The sequence below is a fragment of the Felis catus genome, chromosome F2, assembly GCF_018350175.1.
Source record: "Felis catus isolate Fca126 chromosome F2, F.catus_Fca126_mat1.0, whole genome shotgun sequence".
Lineage (NCBI taxonomy): Eukaryota > Metazoa > Chordata > Mammalia > Carnivora > Felidae > Felis > Felis catus.
Genome location: NC_058385.1, coordinates 54,451,915 through 54,475,104, shown reverse-complemented (window position 1 = coordinate 54,475,104; position 23,190 = coordinate 54,451,915). Strand labels below are relative to the sequence as shown.

Here is a 23,190-nt window from a genome sequence, read left to right as displayed (position 1 = left end):
AAGGTAAAGGTCTATGTAAGTTTCAAAGATAGAAAAATCATTTTTAACTAGGAGAATTAACATACATTAGGGAATCAAACATTTGAACTAAAATAAGTTGTATTACAAGATTTGGCCATGACAGTTATTCTAGACAAAGGAGACATGACCTGCTAAGAAAGCATTGGATTAATGAGGAGACTTAGTTTCTGGTGCTATTCTGAAAGTGTCATCAAAAGTTTTGTGATGTCGCATAATTCACTAAAGGTCGTTGGCGCCCGCTTTCTCACATATATAATAAGTGAGTTGGCCTAGCAATCCATATCTAACATTCTGCAAGTTGGAGATTACCAGTAACATTCACACATAATTTTTGTGAGACGTTTCCATTTTCTCATCAGGGTGGTTATAAGGCCCAAGTGAAGTAATGAGTGTGGACATGCCTGGTGACTTACAAGGCATTGTGCAGGTCCAGGGCATTATTTTCTCAACCAAGAGTGAGGTGTGAAAACCGTCAAGTGCTATCAAAGGTATTAACAAACAAAAGGCCTGTATACTTATATGTGGCTGGTCGCTTCCTGGGATTTGGTTTTCTTGATTGGGGATGTACAGGAAAGCAATCCTGGAGAATGCAGCAGTAAGCTTGGAAATTAATAATAACATCTTTCACATCAGGATCCAGGGTCCCAGAAATGGGCTGGCTCTGCTGAAGTTCATTTCTTCCTGACACTGGAGGTGAAGGAAAATATTTTAAATTAATATGACGATCAGGGCACCTGGGTGGCTCTAGTGGTTAAGTGTCTGGCTTCAGCTCAGTTCCTGATCTCAGGGTTCATGAGTTTGAGTCCCACATCAGGCTGTCTGCTATCAGTGTGGAGCCTGCTTCAGATTTCAGATCATCTGTCTCCCTCTCTCTCTGCTCCTCCTCCCATTTGTGCTCTCTCTCAAAAATAAATAAACATTTAAAAAAAAATTTTAAAAACAGTAAATTCATAAGATGACTAAAGAATCTGAATGTAGACAAAACCATGGCGACTTGAAAATATTCTTTAGATAGTAGGTTGGTAGAGCTCAAACGTATGCAATACATATGGAAAAATTCTGATGAAATGCACATGTCTTATTGAGAAGCAGTCAAACTGTCTTGACAAAACAAGTATTCTGGAACTCAAAATGTATTCTTAAATATTTATAATTGCCCCAAATAATAAAATAATAAAAATGGAAATGAAATATTTGACAGCTTCCTTTGTATTCATTTCCTCTAATTTTGTGAAATAAATGTCAGGGCCATGTGTAACAGTGTTGGTATTATCTCAAACATAAAATGTAAGTTCTGGGACACCTGGGTGGCTCAGCCAGTTCAGCGTCTAACTCTTAATTTCAGCTCAGGTCATGATCTCAGGGTTGTGGAATTGAGCCCTGTGTAAGACTCTGCACTGAGCATGAAGTCTGCCTGAGATTCTCCCTCCCTCTCTCTCTCTCTCTCTCTCTCTCTCTCTCTCTCTCTCTCTCTCCCCACCTCTGCCCCTCTCCCCACCAGCTCACTTTCTTAAATAAATAAATAAATAAATAAATAAATAAATAAATAAAATCATTAAAAAATTCTTGTAAAAAATAAAATGTAAGTTCTTAATTCAACTCAAGGCCCTTTTCTTTTCTTTTCTTTTTTTCAATATATGAAGTTTATTGTCAGATTGGTTTCCATACAACACCCAGTGTTCATCCCAAAAGGTGCCCTCCTCAATACCCATTACCCACCCTCCCCTCCCTCCCACCCCCCATCAGCCCTCAGTTTGTTCTCAGTTTTTAAGAGCCTCTTATGCTTTGGCTCTCTTCCACTCTAACCTCTCTTTTTTTTTTCCTTCCCCTCCCCCATGAGTTTCTGTTAAGTTTCTCAGGATCCACATAAGAGTGAAGCCATATGGTATCTGTCTTTCTCTGTATGGCTTATTTCACTTAGCATAACACTCTCCAGTTCCATCCATGTTGCTACAGAAGGCCATATTTCATTCTTTCTCATTGCCATGTAGTACTCCATTGTGTATATAAACTACAATTTTTTTTATCCATTCATCAGTTGATGGACATTTAGGCTCTTTCCATAATTTGGCTATTGTTGAGAGTGCTGCTATAAATATTGGGGTACAAGTGCCCCTATGCATCAGTACTCCTGTATCCCTTGGATAAATTCCTAGCAGTGCTATTGCTGGGTCATAGGGTAGGTCTATTTTAATTTTTTGAGGAACCTCCACACTCTTTTCCAGAGTGGCTGCACCAATTTGCATTCCCACCAACAGTGCAAGAGGGTTCCTGTTTCTCCACATCCTCTCCAGCATCTATAGTCTCCTGATTTATTCATTTTGTCAAGGCCCTTTTCAACATAAATTCAGTCTCTAATCCTTTCACTCAGCAAACATTTCTTGATTCTTGCTATATGCAGGACACTGTATGGCATATTTGCTCATTAAGCTATCTTTCTCTTCCTTTAGACAAAGCATTAGATAAAAGAATCACTCTGCCCAATGAACACATACCCAAGTAATACAGAGTACTTGTGTTTGCTTCAAGGTGCCAGTCTCCATTCTTGCTAGCATTCCAACTCAACGGATTTGAAGAGCCATTCCTCATATCAAGAACATTAAACATATCAGGATTTTGAGTGAAGTTATGAGATATGATTACATAGTCTTCTTCCTATAAAAGTTTTCCCCAAAATATGATTTCTTTTATATGGTAATATCCTACATAATATACATTAATTTTGATGAGATATACATTAATTTTGATGACATATAGATACAGCTTATATTAAGACTTAAGTTGTGGTTTTAGTTTGTCATTTTGCATTCATATTTTGTTTAGTAACATTTACACATTTATGGAAATAAGGCTAACTATATCCTAAGGCAACAAAAGTCTTTCTCTCTCTCTCTCTCTCTCTCTCTCTCTCTGTATATGCATACACATACACACATATCTAGAGAATATTTTATTTCTATAATGTTTGAAACATTTAAAACAATGATAGGTATTGTTTTTGGCTACACGTATGTAGTATAAGTAGAAGAATATGAATCCCAATTCAGGATACTGTTTATCACCAGAGGTGGAAAGTGGGGGAATAAGATTAGGGTAAGCCAAACAGGGGACTTCCATTTTATCTAAAAATATTTATTTCTTTAAAAAAAAATCAAAAGTAAATATACACAGAATGTTAGATTCAGATAGATCTAGGTGGTAGGCATAAAGGACTTGGCCTGTTGTTTTTTGTGTTTGATACATGAAAATACAAATTATAGGAGCACCTGGATGGCTCAGTCGGTTAAGTGTTCACCTTCAGCTCAGGTCATGATCTCGCAGTTCGTGGATTGGAGCCTGGTGTCAGGCTCTATGCTGATAGCTCAGGGCCTGGAGCCTGCCTTGGATTCTGTGTCTCCCTCTCTCTCTGTCCCTCCCCCACTCGTGCTCTGTCTCTCTCTTCTCTCAAAAATAATTTTTAATAATACAAATTATAAAGCCTTTAACTGGTACCTGGAACATCATAAGCACTCAATAAATGCTAGTTATTATTACGGTGATAATAAAAGGACACCAGCTTAGTATTATGGGAATATGGCAGAGATTGTTGACTTCGATTCCTACACAAGGTTCCTTTTTTTTGGCTGCTTAGATTCAGGGTGGGTCATGAAGTGTGTGCAGGTCAGCATGTGAGGCAACCACCTTCCATGCTGCATTCGTGTTATATGCAATCATAATTATTAGAAGATGAATTTTATAGCTCTTTACCTTAAATCCATAGAATGTTGATGTATAGGATATGTTGGTTATGTGACCTACATCTTTAAAATACCAGTTAATGTGCTTTGCATTTGGAATCAGAGCCATCCATCCAGACATATGAGTCAGTCGTTTCTTCTGAAAGGGAACAATGCTTGTGCCTACAGCAGAATGCAAAACAAACAAATAATAGTGATCTCTATCTCTAGAAAATTCCTCTTTTTACCAAGAAGTGCAAATGTCAAATATTAGCCAAGTCAACAGAAGTCTCTGAAGAAGTCAACATAGCATTTCATTACTTATATTCTAAATGTCTTTGTTAACTGAAGGCCCCAATGTTTAATATTCCACTTAACTGAAATACAAAATGCTTTCTCACTTGGAATTCTGAACTGAGATGACATCATTATTCCTTAGGGAAAGATAAAATTCAAACATGATGATGATTATGACCACTATGACAAAAGTGTTTAAATATATTAACACAGTTCTTTAAGTATTATTGGTCTAAAATATAATTCTTTTGAGGAGTCCCTAGGTGGCTCAGTTGGTTAAGTGTCTGACTCTAGATTTTGGTTCGGGTCATGATCTCATGGTTCGTGGGATTGAGCCCTGTGCCAGGCTCTGTGCTGACAGCATGGAGCCTACTTGGGATTCTCTCTCTCCCTTTCTCTCTGTGCCTGTGCTGTGCATGCATTCTCTCTCTCAAAATAAATAAATACATAAAAATTAAAAAAAAATATGTACTGTGTTGCTATTCTTTTAAGAACTTAATTCTTCAGGATGCTTCATTTGTAGGGCATGTCAATATAAGTTCTAATTCTTTATTAGATTTCCTGTATTTGTTGAGTTAACAAAATCTGAGTAACAAGTACTAATGGTAAGATTTGATTTAAAGCTCTTAAGGATCTAGGTTACCACCAGACTTACCATGAACAGTGGCCATGATACCCTAAATTTTGTGAACAACAAACTTGGGACCTAAACTACCTGTTACGAGAAAAAAAATATTTAATTTGGTAATTCTTGTTCATAAGAGAGTGCCTGACAACTTCAGCTAAAGATTTGAAAAGAATTCTTACAATGTAAAGAAGAGATCTATGATTAATTGCTTACATTCTATTTTTTCCATTCCCTTCCCTCTCTCTTGTCATCTCTGATTGAAATTTATGTTAAATTTGCAAACTTTTCCCTTATAAATTTAGGAAGAGGAAGCTAGAAGAAAGACTATAAAATAAACTCTCATCCTTTTTCTTTGGAGAATGAGGCAAAAAAAGTTCCAATATTAAGGAGGAACAAATTCATTAATTCTTAGGCTTGTGAATTAGCACTGCATTTAAAAAGGCCATGAGCAGAGACCCTGAAAACATACAGTTCCAAATGACCTGCAATGTATGAGAAGAACTATGATGATTTCAATTTTATTCAGTAAGTATTTATTCCTCTCTCTTCCTTAAGTGCAGCGTAGACTCCTCAGGACTAATGATGTTGGGGGACCAGACACTCATAACCATTTGAAAAGTGCTAGTTGAGTGAGCCTTGCCATCTTGAGCCTCTGGTTGCAGTGCAGAGATCCTGCCCCAGGGAGCTGGCTCTCCTTTCAGCATGTGCTCTGGAATAAACACACATGGAACAACCTGAATTCAACTGTTGGGAGGAGCAGAGCCCACTGGTTCCTCACCTTCAGGCAAAGCATCCTAGCCGAGCACAGCCAAGATCACCCAACCCCCAGTCCTCAGACACGAGAGTGAAAACAAATGATTGTAGATTTAAGCTATTAAGTTTGGGGATAGTCTGTCAGGAAGCAATAGCTGACTTAGATAAGAGTTCGTGAAAATCATCCACAACCTCTAGAATTTGCTCTATGTTTGGCAGAACCAACCTCCACCAAAGTTTTTCTGATGCATGGAATTATACTTTAAGCTGAACTTCCTTCATGATTATTTTGTAAATAAAACTAATTATCATTTTTAATAGTTATTTTTGTTTTCTTAATTTTTTTCAGATGCATTCATTTTCAGCATGTTGATTTTAAGCATCTTGGACTGAAATTTGAAATTGATATTTAAAAAAATAGTATTAAAAGTAAGTGTCTCAGATTAATTTGCCATCTGGTCTATAGTATCACTAACAGTGTCAAAAATTAATTTGCCATCTGGTCTAACTTTACATATGAATTCATAAAGATATGTATATTCATACATATATACATAAAGATACACACATCACCATGTATAAGACCCTTTGATAAAGATATCTAAAGATATATGTAAAGTTATATCAAATCTTATTTCCGACTTTTCTAGTATATTTGTTGAACTTTTGATTCATTTAGTATATATATAAAATGAAAACAAGTGATCTTTTTTTTTGCTTTTAATTCTTAGTACTAAGTAATTTTATTTGGATTCAATGGAGATAAAATAAAAATAGTCAAATTTGCTTGACTTTGAAAATTGATTTTTTATGTCACATTATAAAGGAAAATACCTGGCATGATGTTTTCTCTACTCTGTAATTTGGTCTGGGTACTACAACTAATTCCATTGTAATTCAATGCTTACTGAGTCTCCACTATTGCAATGTCTTGTATTGAGCTATGTGGGTGACAGAAAGATAAATTTATAGATCTTGCCACCAAGGTGTTCAGTTTAGTAATTAAATAAAAATCTTTATTCCTGAAAGGATCAGACAAAACGGCACAGAGAGACTTCACAAGAAAGCTATAGTCTCATAAATTCAGAAATATTAGACTTCTTAAATCAAAAATAAAAACAAACAGGGCACCTGGGTGGTTCTGTCGGTTAAGCATCCTGCTCTTGGTTTTGGCTCAGGTCATGATCTCACTGTTTGTGGATTTGAGCCCAAGTTGGGTTCCACGCTCACAGCATGGAACCTGCTTGGGAGCCTCTCTCTCCTCTCTGCCCCTCCCCCACTCTCTTCCTCTCTCAAAATAAATAAACTTTTAAAAAATGAATAATAACACAAATAAAAACTTCTAAAATCATCACTACCACCACCACCGCCCCCACCACCAAAAAACCAACAATGACAAAAAACAAACCCTAAACTACAGACTCAAAATGTTCAAATATTACCACTGAAAAATTGTTAAAGGCATATATATTTTTTATTATGCTGTATATTTAAAATAATTTCCTCAGAATGGTTTGTACATCTCTGAGTCCTCTGGAAAATTATCTTAGACCACGTTTTATAAAAAGCTAATGTTCAGTCATAAAGTTTTTGAAGATATGATTAAAACTTTTATCATAAGTAACTATTTGATAACATAATAATGGGAAATATTAATGTATTATCTAATCAGACAAAATAGCTTCATTTGGTGTTTTGGTTCCTTTTTGTTTTAGCTTCTCAGTTTTTAATCAGAAGAAAACATTCATAGATACTTTGCTTAAAATATTGTTTATTGTACCACAGTCTCTAAAAGTTTAAGTGATGTTGCTCCATCCCAGACATCTGGTAATCACAAGAAAAGGAATGGCTGCTGGGTTCATGTTTTTAAGCCACTGAGATAGTGGGTATAACCATTACCCAGAGAGTTGCTGTATGACCTTTTCAATTCATAGGAGGAAGAAACTCTAGTAAGAATGTTTTAAAAGTTAAATATAATAACTGATAACATCATAATAAATGATAAAAGAATTGCTTCATACTTACTGTTTCCCCTGCAGATCCACTGTCCACTATTCTTCATGAGTTTGGACAGTGGGGAGCAGAGGAAGAAGAGAGGCAGAGAGGAATGTGTAATGAGCTCATTAGTCCCCTGACTCTCTCCCTGTGAGGAAGTAGGTGGTTCTCAGTGGGCTCCTGCATCTCTCGACCAAAGGGCACATTCCCATTTAACTTGCTTGTTTGGCTGGTGCAAATGCCAGAGGGATCATGAATAATGACAGCAAATTAATTCAAACTAGTCAGGTAATGATGTCAAGCTCATCTGATATTCTAGGTATGATATCATTACTAAAACAAATCGGTGAACCAATAATCTCTGGCACCTGGTGTACAGCTATTGACCTAGCAAATGCCCCTCCAACCCATTTCAATCAACAAATATAATCAAAAGGCTCTGCCTTCACTAGCAGGGACAACAGTGTATTTTTACCGTCTTGCTCCAAGGACTATGTCAACTTTCCTACTCTCTGTAGTAATATTATCTGGAGGTTCCTTGAGCAGCAGAACATCATGCTGGTCCATGCATTTATTCCGTATCCTCACATGCCCATTTTGGGTGTGTTATTTGTTTCCTGCCTGATAATGACTAATAAAAATATTATAATTTTTCCATGTTCCAAATAGCGAGTGACAACTCAAAAAGATGATGATGACAATAGAAAAATATTTAAGTTACTAGTTTAAATGATTGTATTCCACTTACCAAAAGAGTCTGAGAGAACCACATCCTTTTCAAGCAGAGATACTGGAGAAGGCTTGTTGAATGCCAAACGGTGGAAGCTGACTGAGGCGTCACAGACAGCCCCAGGGAACCCAATGCTCCACTCGGCTTCTTGTGTGCAGTGGGAAGGGTCCAGCAATGAGCTGTATGGAATGACAGTGTGTCCTCTGTGACCTAGGAGATGGACATAAACAGCATGTTTCCTGTATCATGTTAGAAAACTAAAAAAACCAACAAAACCCCAAACTGTCTACAACATATAGCTACTGTGACCCATAGTACCAGTAACAAAATCTAAAAGTCCTGGTAATTTATTTTTTTGGCATGGGGGAATAGGACCTCATATGGAAGCTTTGCAGTGGATTCTTTGGTTAGGGAGATTATTGTAGATGTAGATGAAACACAGGATCTGAAGAATACATGAGAGCCAAATAAGGATGGGAAACAGGATAAGTAACTTACTCAAGGATACACAGAAGGATTCAAATCCAGGAAGTCTGACCATAGAGCCTGTACTCTTAACCAATGGACTGCCAACTACCATTAAATACCCAAGCTGAATGAATTAGATACTAATAAAGGTTATACAAATTTTTATAAATGAGAATCACACAAATGTTCTCCCTCTAAAAGCCACAATTAGAACAACAGTCAAAAGTCAACAACTATAGTTGAGAACTCAGTCTATTTGAATATTGAGATGAATCTTTTTCCATCTTACAAAGTTTTTCAAAAGTAAATTGTTAATATCTGTAGATTTACTTGTCAATGATCTCTTAAAGAATTATGCAGAATCCCACACATAATCCTTGTGATCTTATTTAGACAAATATATCATTAAAATGTGTGCAGATACTAAACTGTAGAAATTATGAATATTTACAGAAAATGTGGCATACTCTATGTTGAATTTTGTACTACAGTTAACATATTCTTTGAACTAATTTCAAATTCAGAATTTAGAGTGGTAAGAAAAGGACTGGGGCACCTGGGTTGTTCAGTCGGTTAAGTGTCTGACTTTGGCTCAGGTCACGATCTTACAGTTTGTGAGTTTGAGCCCCACATCCTGCTCTGTGCTGACAGCTCGGAGCCTGGAGCCTGCTTCGAATTCTGTGTCTCCCTCTCTCTCTGCCCCTCCCCTGTTCGCACTCTGTCTCTCTCTCTCAAAAATAAATAAATGTTAAAAATTAAAAAAAAAAGGAAAGAGTTAACAGTAGCCCTGTAACTTATTCCTTTCTTTTACAGTATTTTAGCAGGATATTTCTAGTTTTCTTACATTGCTTATGTAAATAAACCTGGAATATATACATTGATGGGGCATGATTAGCTTAGAGAATTTGGGTAATCATGTAAACAGTTTCTTATCTGCATAATTAACTGAATATAAAATGAATAAGCAAAAAATTTCCCTTTGTGGTCAAAGTTCCCATAAATATTCCTCAAAATTTGCTGTTAATCCAAACCAAAGTGCAAATGCAAGAGAAAAAAAAAAAGGATAAAGGATGATTTTAAAGGCTACACCTGACAATTTGGGCTTCTTCCACAAAAAGAGTGTCTCACCTGTGCCTAGTGCTGACCTATATCCTTAAATCATTGCCAAAGTTTGATGCTGGGTAAGATCTGTGATTCATGTGAATCTGCTTTGACAGTTCAACTCTCTTGTGTAAACATAAACATTTCCAATGTATATTATCAGATTAGAATATAACATTACCTGTAAGTGAACCATCAACATCAATCAGTACCACTTCATGTTCCCATCGAAAGCCAGCCTTGTTTGGTGTGTGAAAATACTGGATATCAACAAATTTTGCACTCCAACCTCCACATTTTTCATTACAAACTCCAGTGATGGATGTCACTCCCAAAGCTGCACAGTTGGGACGGTCAAAGTTCATAAAGTGTACAGAAGATACAGTCAAGCCTTCACTAAAGGGGAGAACCAGGCCTTTCCTTGTGCAAAATGCAGATCCCATTCCCAGTTCATCAAGATGCCCAACTATTTTGGCATTTTTAATCACTGCTCCATTGGTTTCACCCCATCCCCCAACATAAGGAGCCAGAATCCTCTTGGTCTCGATTCCAGCCTCATAATTATTTACCATCACAAAGTTATGGAACTGAAGGGCTCCTCCATTGACCCATTCAGCTCCCTTTTCACAGTTCCAAGTAGTAAGTGAATTAAATATCGCAGGCACTGGCACTGTAGAAGTACAAGATCCTGTTTGCATGGGGAAATATTCTTCAAATATCCATAGTCCAAACCAGCCTTGAGAATGAACAGTGTTGTTAAAGAATTCTCCAAGAGGAACTCTTTTTTGGCAAACGTTTCGGTCATAGGATGGCCCATCAGGATGGTTGTTCATTCGGTACCAAAAGCCAAAGTGAGTGCCTCCAGCAGCTACATTGTGTCGTATGGTGTTGTTTGGGTTGGTTACCCAAAATGCAGCTGGGGTCACATCATCATTCAAAAGACTAGTACTTTGTTGCACAAAGACTGCCAAGTTATATTGCAAAATATTGCCATGTTCAATACCATCTTCTATAAAAAATGCTCCTCCCTTGATATCATATATAATATTCCACTCAACCAGCAGGTGATGTGTGTTATGGATAGTAACAGCTCTGTTATAGGCCTGGTGAATTGCACAGCCTCTTACATAAGATGTAAATTGCAAATCTCCGAGCAGGTGCCAATGAATTGGATATCGCCCCAACCGGAAAGCCTGGCCAGCATGGAATATCTGTCAAGCCCAGAAATCATAGCTATTTAGTGATACACATAGACTCATAATTTGCCTGGCTTATATTTTCTTGTTTCATAACAATCTCCAATTTTATATTAATTATTATCGATACATTTATATCTGCCATATTATTCATTTTTATCCTTCAAATCTGTTATGTGTCCTTCAATCCACATTGTTTTATTCAATATATAACAGCCCATACTTGTTACCAAATGAATGAATGAACAAAATCCATCTCTGAATCTTGTTTTTCACCTCAATATATTACTAAACTTCCATGTTTGGCAATATAAAACCTTTCAAAGACTTATTTTTCTCCTTCACTCTGATTCTTATATAATAATAACAAATATTTCTTGAATGTTTACCGATTGCCAGATATTGTGCTGTGTCCTATATGCATGATCAATCTTTACCACAGTCCTACAAGGTAGCCATTTGTCACCAACTTCACTTTACAGATGAAGTTTACGATGGCTACGAATCTTGTTCATGGTCATAAAACTCCATTTAAACTCCATTAAAGGTGGTCTGATTCTAGGTTGGTGCTTTTATTAACCACTGTGCTGTGCTTTCTTTCAGTAGGTCTATAATCCATTAATTTAATACAGAGGATACCAGTGTGTGGGAGTGCGTGTGCAAGTGTGTGGGTGTAATATGATCCCATAATGTTAGAAAAAATATTAGGGCATCTATTTATTTTCATTTTTCATCTAAAAATAAAAACTATTACTAATAATCAATACACAGATCGACCCTGACCTTATTTAGTCCATATCTCAGATGTCACATATGTGTAACATATCCTAGAAAGAGGGAGATACAGGTGTTGCCTCTACCACCCTCAATACGTTGTTTGCAGTCTGGGTGTCTCCAATTTAATAGATTTATGGATTTTACTATTCCTCTCTCTCTCACACACACCCTCCCTGCCTCCCTCCCTTCCTTCCATCATTTCATCCTTCCTATCCTCCTCCCTTTTGCTGAATATCTGATAAAAACTGTGCTAAATTTTGATTATATAGACTGAGTTTGAGTAAGTTACAGAGGGGCTCCTAATCTCCTGGGGATAACTTGCGTATTTATTCATTTTTTCACAAATTGGTTACATTAACAATCAGTTGAGAACCTGCTGTATGTCAAGCACAGTTTCAGCTACAGGACAATCAGTAGAAAACCAGAAACACAAAATCTCTGAACTAATTGAGTTTATGTTTTAGGGAGAGAGATTGAAAATAGATACATATATGTCAGGAGCTATGAGTAAATGAAGGAAAACAGGTTTGGGCAGTTATTTCAAATAAAGACAGTAAGGAAAGGCCTCTCTTAAGGGAGGACATTTGAGAAAGACACCTGACCGAAATGAATGTGAGCCATACAAGCATTTGCTGGAGGAGCATTCCAAGCAAAAAGAAGAGCAAATGCAAAGAACCTGAGACAGAAATGTGCTTGACAAGGAGGCCCATGCAGCTAGCATGGCATGAGCCTGGGTAGAGTCACAGGAGATAAAGTCAGAGGCCAGCTGGGGGACAGATCGTGTGGGTCCTATGGGAAGGACTTGGGCTTTTTGTTTTAGGTGTAACATAAAGCCATTGGAACAGGGTGCAGCAAGATCTGATTTATACTTTAAAAAGTTTATTTGGCTGTGGCATGGAGATTCTATTGGAGAAAGGGTGGAAGCACGGTGACCAGTTAGGAGGGAATCATAGTAGTCCAGATGAGAGGGGATGGTGGCTTGGGTGAGGGACTGGGTGGCAGTAGTGGAGGGAGAGTGGATGCAGGTCATTATATTTTGTAGGCTGTGTGGGTAGAACTTGCTGACGAGTTTTATGTGGGGTGTGAGAAAAAGAAACAAAATTTTGGCATGATTAAATGGGTGAATAATTGGGTGTATCAAAATTGTCTGTTTACTTCTCTGTCTCCTCTACCAGATTATAAGCAGCATCTGGTCAACAGCAGGAGTTCAGTGCTTAGTCACTGCCATGGATAACTTTTGGCAAACCACTGTGATTTACTAACAATGCGTCTTACCTCTACGTATTCTATTCTTCCAGTTACCATGCTAGCACCAGGGACAGGAGCATGAAACATAATGCAGCCTCCAAACTGGTCACTTCCTATTTCTTCTCCAAACTTTCCCTGGAAGCATGTCTGTGTAGCAAATTCACCTTGAAAAATATTTTTTAAGATATCATAAAGAAAAACCATGGCAAAATCCTTTAATTATATAGATCCTCCATACCTAATTATACCTTTTTATTCATACATAATTTTAATCTCATCCTGGGATGTAATTATTTGCATTCACATCATTTCCTCCTCTATCTCGTTCACCTTTGCATTCCCTAAGGTACCTATTACAGCATTTTTCAAAGATACTAAATAAATATTTGACTGGTTAAATTAATACTAATAAAGGTATTTTTTCTTACTATCTCTGAAGCTTTGCCCCAATATTTGGAGATTAACATAATGCAAATCCTATATTTGTATAGCACTAGAATATGCATATTGCCACTTAATTCCTGTAACTACAGTAAGTGGGCAGAACAGGAAATATTCTTATTTTAAACAGGATGATATTAGGTTTCATGAACTGGAATCAGAATGTAGGTTATTTGACACTGAATCCAGAGAGCCTTTTCTAATATAACCCACTGAAGTCTATCTTTAAACCATATTTCTTAATATTTAACTATACATCATATTGTAATGGTATTTTTACTACATAAAGCATCTATCTATCTATCTATGTATCATCTCTCTATATATACACGCATACACACACAGGCACACATATAAGAACTGTGGTAAGCTATGGAATCATTTCTTGTCATTGACACTTGAGTGGAAGAGACACGTCTCTTCAGGACCAAAGTGATTAACTGCTATTGCCGGACACCCTGGCCATCCCATTTCCTTGTCCCAGAGATCACAGAGGCCTATGTTGAGGTGGAGTCTCCATCAGCCTATATCCTAGAATCATAACAATGAGCATATTGGACACGTGCAGCGTGAGTGAGAAATAAACCTTTCTCATTTTAAAGAGAAATGCCATTTGAGGTTTATTTAGTACTAGAGCATAACCTAGTATGCTCTTTCAACAGCAGTTTTTAACTGGGGGTGATTTTTCTCCCAGGGAGCACTTTTACAATGTCTGGAAACAATTTACAAGCTGACATACTCAGGTTGCTAAAATTACCAGTGTCAAATCCATCAGGACATGCTGGAATTTTGTGATTCCACTCCATAGTATCAGATCCCCTTATTAAAATATTCCTTGTGAGAATTCCAACTTCTGCTCTTGCTTCAAACAGAGTTCCATCAGGGAGTGTGACAGTGATTCCTAAGTGTGTGTAATTCAGTGGGTCAGTGAGCACTACGTTTGTGCCATCAGCAGATACGGATGCAATGGTGCGTTTTTCATTCTCTCGTTGACCATGTCTGTAAAAATTTCAACAAAAACCTTTCCAGATTAATCTAAATCAACATAATCTTGTTTCAGTGCATTTGTTTTATGCTCTCTGAACACTCCATCTATAAACTAGGAAATTTTTAAATGTCTTACAATATTCTGAAGAGGAATTCGAAAATGGTGTTTAACTCTTTCTTAGAGTGAGCAACTTTTACAAATGCATTTCAATTAAATAAATATGTTCCCAGTGCTGCAGTTGTTTAGAGAGAACTGGACTAATTCCTATAAAGTATTCACATAAGCCATTCACTTAAAACTTTGAAGATCACACTCAGTGGTCCTCCACTGCGAATGATTATATCTGCCCATGAGACATTTGGCAATGCCTGTCACATTTCGGTTGTCACAAATGGGGGTCCGACTGGCATCTAGTGGGGAGTGGCTATGGATATTTCTAAACATCCTATAACACAAGGGGCTGCCCCACACAAGAAAGACTTGTCAGGCCCAACGTGTCAACAGTGCTGAGGTTGATAAGCCATTGGAAGTTTCTGAGTAGGGAAAAGACAAGACTGAGGGGAAGTATATGAAGCGTTATTTCTACCACTTCTTCAAAACACCTCCAATTCCAGCCACAGCGAAAGGACCTCTCGATTCTATAATATACTCACTCATGTATTCAGTCATTTAGCAAACATTTATTGAGTGTCTAGCTGGTTTTCTAGGCACAGAGTGAAGGATGCCAAGTAGAAAGTACCCCTAACTTTACAGAGACGTGTGTGCCCGTGCCTGATTGTCTATTATCTACCAAAGTGTGTGACTGATGTTTTCAACAGAGGTAAGGTTAGGGGAGTTATTTCTGTGTCTTCCTGACCTTCCCTTTTGACTCATCTCTCCCTTGGCAAATCTTTTTCCTCTTTTAAATACTAGTTCAAATGACAACGTCACATGCAAACTGGGTAAAAAGACACCTCTCTCAACTTTCCCAGCCCTTCTTCTGGATTCCCAACACACTCTATCTCATGCCCTGTCAGTGCCCACCATTGCCACACTGCAGGCCCATCATGTCTGCTGTGGCTCTCCTATCTGCTTCTTCGTCCTTTCCACTACCTGGCTGCTCCTGCAGGTAAGGCACCCAGAGGTTAAGTCATTTTGTGTGCTGAGCACTTAGTACAGTGCTTGTCACAACTCAGGAACAGTGTTTGATTGATTTAACAAATTAATGCAGAACGAATTAGTGAGGGGAGGAAAATAGAGGAGTGGAGCCCACATCGGAAGGTGATGTAATATTCCAGGTGTGAGGGACAGAGTCTAAATTAAACTAAGGGCAGGGAAAGCTGATGGAAGAGACATTTCAAGGGCAGGGCCCAAAGAACTTGGTGATGTGAAGGAAGTGACAGATACTGATAGTCAGAAAGTCACTGGGAAATTTTTTGTGAAGATCAAAACTAGACTGTAAGGGCTTAAGGGGAAAAAATGGATAACAAAAATGCAATGAAAAAATGGGCATAATATTTAAGCAAATTAATCATTTTTTTAAGCAAAATGAAAGCAGCTAGAAAAGATAAGAGAATAAAGTTATTTTTCAAGACAGTGAGTGGTTGGAGAAAGCCAAAGTACAAAAGACTCTGAGAAGGAACTGTGGGCAAAGGAAGCCATGGGGAGGTGAGGATTAATGATGCTTGAGCTAAGGGTATACCAAGAGCGTAAGATCCCTTAGGCGATATAGAAAAGGGATTTAGGATGGCCTCTCCCAAATTCTCTTGGATTCAGATGATACACAGATTTCTTTAGAAAAGAAGGTTCTACAAAGCATTTTAATACGTTATGTGCACCTGAACACAATTTTTATGCCTTTTTAATAATATCTAACATTTTTACAGCACTTACTTTGAGCCAGTTTCACTCTGAGTGCCTACACATACTAACTCATTTAATTCTTACAATAACTCTGACATAGACACTATTAGCATTCTAGTTTTCCTGGAGTACAGAGATGAAATACTATGGCTGCAGACCTGGCAAGTGGTATTGCTGGGAAATGGGTCCAGGCTGACTAATTTTAGTAGTTTTCTCAACCACTTGCTTTTACAAATTCTTAAATACAACGTATGAATGAAATAGTAAACAATGAGTTCAGTTTGGTGGGAAACTTCTTAATTCTTGTTCCTTAAAATTAAATATCTCTAAGCTAAATTCTAAATTTACTCTGTTATTTCACACAGAAAATCTATAAACAAGAACCTTCTATTCTACTCGGAAGCCCTCTCATTTTGCTGCTTTTTATTTTGCCATTATGTAATTAAAATTTCTTCCAAAGGCAGGAAAAAAAAAGGGCACTTATAAAGCTAAGTATATACTTAACTCTTCCTAACATCTGCAAGTCTATTTTTAACTTGGAAAATGGCAAAATCAAAATGCCATCTTGAATTTTAATTCTAAATTGAGTCACGACCTTAACATAATTTAGCCGTTTCTTACCATAAATTACTACTTGTTACCTGATAAGCACGACCATACCCAATTTTGCTATTACCCATAATTTGAACAATAAAGCAAAAATAAAGCTCTTCCTGCTCCCTTTCCCCACCAATATTCTTGGTGTAGCTGTATTATTTTTATTCTTTTTATTTCTCATTTGCTAATATATATAATTAAGCAGAAATTCAGGGTCATAGGCCGTTTCAATTGTAAAATGTCAGACATGTAAAAGGTCGTGTTAATCATCACTCAATCTGTAATAATTTCTTCTCTTTGTTTCAATCATTACTAACAACCTTGCTCCATGGGAACCACTGCTAAGACTGTAAGATATGAAAGAGTTCCCCAGCAGCCTGACACCGTGTTCTCTGGTGACCCCAAATAAAGCAGCTCGTTTACATTTTTGCATTCATTAATGTATTTAGCTAAAGCTCTAAGTCAGAGGTTTTAAATGACTTAATAGCAGAATGCTTTTTTCAAGCAAAATCTTACATGGGAATCTATCTGTGAAAAACAACTAAAATATTTCATTAGTATACATTTTATAGGTTCAAATTTATACTTTTTCCTATTAGAAATTAACCAATTAAAACAACACAGTGGTGTTCAACCTGATGTTAACATTTAGCAAATACGTACCTGGCTATTTATATTTCTTTATTAGAGGTTTCAAATTTAAATCAAATAGTTGTAGACCTTCTGGATCATCCCTCTTTTGCAGAGTTAAAAAAAATCTCTATTCTAAATCAAAGTTATCATGTCCAGAAGACATCATACCTGTGACCTGTGCTTGCGATTACAATCTTATCGCCTGGTTTCCAAGTTACTGCTTCTTGTAAAATCAAAGTCCTTTCCCCCGCCTTTGCTGTATGAGCCAGACGAGTCCAGATCACAGAAACAGGCAGACCTGGAGCCAACAGACAAACTGAGTCTTTCTTTCTTTTTTTTTTTAATTTTTAAATCAGTGTTTATTTATTTTTGAGAAAGAGAAAGATTCACAAAGCACAAGCAGGGGAGGGGCAGAGAGAGAGGGAGGCACAGAATCCAAAGCAGGTTCCAGGCTCTGAGCTGTCAGCACAGAGCCTGACATGGGGCTTGAACTCACGGACCATGAGATCATGACCTGAGTTGAAGTCAGATGCTCAACCAACTGAGGCACCCAGGTGCCCCCAGACTGAGTATGTCTAAAGACGTGTTTTCTTGCATAGTGAGGGCTTTATGTATTTTTCATATTTGCCTGGATTGAGTCAACTTTGGAAAGGTTCATTTTTACCTTGGCATTTTATACCTTTCTCAAAAAAGAAAAAGAAATATTTAGAATGCTTGCTTTATAAAAGAAACAGTTACGTTATGATAACATGTGTGGGTCTATAAAACCAAAAATCATCCTTCTGCAATGATATACTCCATTTAAAACAATCATCTTTATAAAAACACAATATAAATGTGATTTGATACTATTGTTAAAACAGGCAGAGGCCTATTACCTTTGCCATTGTTGATATAAATTGCTTATATTGATAATCTAGAGACAAATGAAATGTGTAAACTTCTGAAAATTACATTAGGATATTTATTTAGCACAATGCAGGGTGACAGTTATTATCATAATAGGGATTGTGTTTATACATTCTAAATTTATGAAAGAAACAGATTATTGCAATATAGAAGACTTTAACATAAAAAGGATTCACACCATGCTTCCTTTAAATAAGTAAGCCTGATACCTCAAACATGATCATAATCATTTTTATTTGCTGGTAATTTTCCAGAATATAGTCATATAGAAGTACAACTATAAACATATTTTAGAAAGAGCCCATTTTAAAATACAAACATTAGAAGTTACAATCTTCTGCTTCCAGACTTAATGCCTTTGTATATAGACAAATGAAAGCAGTAATAATCACTATGTACTCTGGTAGGTGCTGAAATAGGCAAAAGGTGTTGTGGGAACACATACAAAGAAGCAGAACGGTGTAGAGAAGATCCAGAACGGTGTCCCCAGGAGTTACTTGGGTTGTGAGTCTTGGTAGTAGGAAGGGCTGACCTGCCCTGGATAAGGGGAGGGCAGAGATAAAGAGGAACAAAGAGGGGACATGTAAAGACAGGAGAAGCTTGGCAAGTTTTCTTTTAGAGAGTTGTCAGGAGGGTTATCCCTTGTTTCCTGGCTAGTATCTCCTGGACCAATTCCCTGAGCCCTTTTGGCTGCCCTACCATGCAGATCCAGGATTCCCTCTCGCACGGCCAGAGTTTTGGTGCCATATACTGGGAGCTCAGGAGATCGCAGGTGCCCATGCAAGGTAATGACCGCCCTATGTTGAAACGGGGATGCTTCTGTCCCAATCTGCAAGGGATTTCACAAGCATCATTCGGAAAGTTAAAAGTCAATATCCACAGTTTTAACCACTTAAAAAGTAACCCTTTCTTTTGAGAAATTGATTGCTTGGTTGTTAGTATCTTTCTTCCAGAAGATAAACCTTACATTTTCTAGTTAGATCTTTGGAAAGTATACTGATTGACTTTAGCCATATTTCAGAGCTATTATTTTTTTTCTGTTCTATTTAAAATTTGGCTCTATGATAGTATGCTATTCTCTTCCCATTAAAAGCACAAGAACACTCTGGAAGACATTTTCCCAAAAAGGGGATTTTAGACTAGTAATGGAGACCTACATAAAGATAAACTTGTGAGGGCTTGTTATAATTAACCATCCATTTTACAAGTGGTATTTTACAAAGAGATGGAGAGAGGTTAGCAAGGATTCCATATCAGGTTCTCTCATATACCTGAAGAATGCCTCCGTCTGTAATTAGGATATTTTCTGCCTGGAGTTCAATGTCAGCTTCATCAAATATTAGAGTTCCACCTGTGAACCATACAATTTTGAAATATAACAAAGGAAATTATTATTAAAAGCTATTTATCAAATTACACATATAATTTTAATTTCTTATTCTTTTTTTAATGTTTATTTATTTTTGAGAGAAAGAGCGGGCATGTGCGTGAGTGGGGCAGGGACAGAGAGAGAAGGAGCAGAGGAAGCAGGCTCTGTGCTGATAGCAGAGAGCCCAATGCAGGGCTCAAACTCACAAACCGTGACATCATGACCGGAGCCAAAGTCAGACACTGAACGGACTGAGCCAGCCCTAATTTCTTATTCTTATCTGCTATCACTATGCACGCCACTTTAACTTCAGCTCTTTAGCACTATAAAATACAAAAATTCAGACAAGACCCAAGAGTTGATGGAAAATTAAATCCCTAGACAGATTATTTTCCTTTGACCACTGTTATTTTCTATGCTTTTAAATAGTGCAGCTACATGTTCTATAAACACAAGTCTTCAAAATATAAATTAAGGCCAAAAACAATTAAAATTAGGGGTACATGGGTGGCTCAGTCAGTCGAGCGCCCAGCTCTTGATTTCAGCTCAGGTCATGAACCCAGGGTCATGGGATTGAGCCCTGCACTGGGCTCCATGCTGAGCATGTATTCTGCTTAAGATTCTCCTTCTCTCTCCCTCTGCCCCTCTCTTCTGCTTGTGTTCTCTTTCTCTAAAAAAGAAAAGAAAGGAAAAGAAAAGAAAAGAAAAGAAAAGAAAAGAAAAGAAAAGAAAAGAAAAGAAAAGAAAAAGTTAAATTAAATTAAACTAAAAATGAAAGAAAAGCACTTTTTATAGAAATCATGACAATGCTGACATTAGCTCTGAACTCCTATCCACTAATTTGCACCAGCAACACCTATAGCCTGATTAGCATTATTAAAGAATGTGCTGAGATATATTTTTATGAGACTGATGTAAATTTGTCAACAGTAAAACTTTCCTTGTCCAAAGGTCCAAGAGTTAATAACTTCAAATACTTGAAACACACTATTATCCTGGAAGTTAAAACAAAAACAAAACACAAAGGTTTTTGAGCAGCTAAAGCCATTATGGCAAAGCTGATACCTGAAAGCCCAAAACATTTTACTTTCACCAAATACTGTTGCTTTTACATGCAGTTGTAACAGTTCTGGTTATTTCCTCCTCTGTACTAATGGAATATCAAGAAGCAGAGAGAAGCCCAAGTACAATGAAAGTAGTTTGAAAGACAAAGGTGAGAGTCACAACCTGGCACCCAGTGGGAGTTGGGGTGGTCATTTAGTATAGAATTTAGCAAATCTCTCTGATTTTATAACCCCTGGGGGCCACTATACCAGTCCTTTTCTGAATGGGAAATACCTTTTACTGTTGTGATTCACCACACGCGGAGAGGCATAGGCACATGCACATTTGTTTGTTTCGCAAAACAACATTTAACTTTAGAAGGTGCTTACCCATAAGAAGGCAAGACACTCTGATATTTTCCATTCCATTTCATCAAAAGATTATGGTTACAACACACTAAATAACAGCATACCACAAATGGATTATAATGTTCAATTTAAAGAACACAGTATTCCATACTGCATTAAAAACATCATACCACTATAAATAATCATAATCATGAGTTTTAACTAAATTTTATTCACAGAAATATTCCATAGACAGAATCTAATAAGCAGGTTTTCAGAAATTTACCCTGAATAAGCAACATTTTCAGAATAGGTGTATTTTGATCCAGCAAAATTGTCTGTCCTTTTGTAATAACAACTAGAGACCCTTCCTCGGGGGGAGATTTTCCTCCCCATGAGAAGTTGGAAGACCAGGAATCGACATACAGGAAGTCAGCATCATCCTGTAATAAAATATGAGAAGCTTTTAAATACAAACGTTTTATCAGAGTGATTCGTTCAACTTCTCAAACAAGAAGGAACCTAAACCAGGAAACATTTTCATTAGTAACAAAGTATAATCTACCTGATTTTTTTTATTTTTTATTTTTATTTATTTTTTTTAATTTTTTTAACATTTATTTATTTTTGAGACAGAGAGAGACAGAGCATGAATGGGGGGGGAGGGTCAGAGAGAGAGGGAGACACAGAATCTGAAACAGGCTCCAGGCTCTGAGAGGTCAGCACAGAGCCTGACGCGGGGCTTGAACTCACGGACCGCGAGATCATGACCTGAGCCGAAGTCGGATGCTTAACTGACTGAGCCACCCAGGCGCCCCTACCCGATTTTTTAAAAAGTTTTAAGTGTTTATTTATTTTTGTGAGAGAGAGAGAGACAGAGTACAAGCAGGGGAGGGGCAGAGAGAGGAGACACAGAATCTGAAGCAGGCTCTAGGCTCTGAGCTGTCAGCACAGAGTCCCATACGGGGCTTAAACTAACAGACTGTGAGATCATGAGCTGAAGTCAGACACTTAATTGACTGAGCCACTCAAGTGCCCCAAGTTTAATCTACTTTAAAGATGTCACAGCTGTCGGTTTATTTCACAATAATTATAAAGTGAAAAATCAATTACCAATTAGCCTACAATCCAGAATAAGTAAAAATTTGAAATCATAAAATATTAATAACAAGCAACAAAAACATGTTACTTTAAATTTAGCATAGTTACATTTCAGTTATTTTTTGGAGACATTAACAGAGTAAAAAGTCCATTAACAATTATGTCATCTCCCATAATGTTTTCTATTTCTCCTTTCTCTTCTACTTTTCTATTACTGTCATTAGTACTATACTCAACAGCACCTTTACCAGTTTGGCCATGCCATTACTCCTGATGTGGACGTTAACTGGAGCCCACCCTGAAGGGGTGTGGGCATTTGTCACACAGATGATATACGTCTTGTTGGAATACTCAACATCACATTTGGCTTCAGCTATGGTGATGTGAACATCCTGCATATTTTCACTGTAAAGAAAAAAGGGGACAAACAAAACATTGACTTTCTTCCCTCAAATTTCTAGGTAACATTTTCAAACCCTATTAATGATACGCACTACTGCAAAAATAATGATCTTACTCTATGATCCATCAAAGTGCAGACTGACACTTTTTTCAATAGCAAGTCTTCAAACTATGTGTTAAAAAAAGTAAACAGAGATTAAGAAGACAGGACATAAAGCTGTACAAATTAGCAGGCATTCCAGTGCTGGGAGAAAAATTGCCTGGGTTCAATTTATTGAAAGAATCCATGTTGGTCTCTAAAGAGCCACTTTTGGTAGAGACTTTCAGGGATCCTTTGGTTTATGTGATATTTTCACTAAATTCAAAGACTTCAGAATTTAATATCCATGTAAAAATTCAAGTCCAAGGTCTTGAGAAATTAAATACTTGAGAAATTAAAATTGCCTTCTATGATTTAAATGATCTGTGGTTTTGAAGTCAGCCTTATCCACTTGAAGAATAATGACAGTGCAGTATATAAATTTGAGCCAAATAATGAATATGTTTAGGAAGAAGGAATCCGGCCACTTACAATGAAATGGACATGA

General features: G+C 37.1%; 1 protein-coding gene across 5 annotated transcripts in view; it reads right to left on the bottom strand.

Annotated features, from left to right (window-relative positions):
* Positions 1-23,190, bottom strand: part of PKHD1L1 (PKHD1 like 1) — a 158,118-nt gene that overhangs the window by 57,486 nt on the left and 77,442 nt on the right. For 3 of the 5 annotated variants that reach the window (XM_045049585.1, XM_045049586.1, XM_045049583.1), the window contains 12 exons: positions 22,444-22,606; positions 21,387-21,543; positions 19,612-19,691; positions 19,040-19,169; positions 17,600-17,729; positions 14,129-14,370; positions 12,958-13,094; positions 9,891-10,920; positions 8,159-8,350; positions 3,769-3,920; positions 2,517-2,676; positions 537-708 (listed from right to left, as the gene is read on the bottom strand). In XM_045049585.1, the coding sequence (XP_044905520.1) occupies positions 537-708; positions 2,517-2,676; positions 3,769-3,920; positions 8,159-8,350; positions 9,891-10,920; positions 12,958-13,094; positions 14,129-14,370; positions 17,600-17,729; positions 19,040-19,169; positions 19,612-19,691; positions 21,387-21,543; positions 22,444-22,606 (2,745 nt within the window). The remainder of the gene's footprint in view (positions 1-536; positions 709-2,516; positions 2,677-3,768; positions 3,921-8,158; positions 8,351-9,890; positions 10,921-12,957; positions 13,095-14,128; positions 14,371-17,599; positions 17,730-19,039; positions 19,170-19,611; positions 19,692-21,386; positions 21,544-22,443; positions 22,607-23,190) is intronic. The other 2 variants (XM_023248273.2, XM_045049584.1) reach the window with 1 other exon arrangement.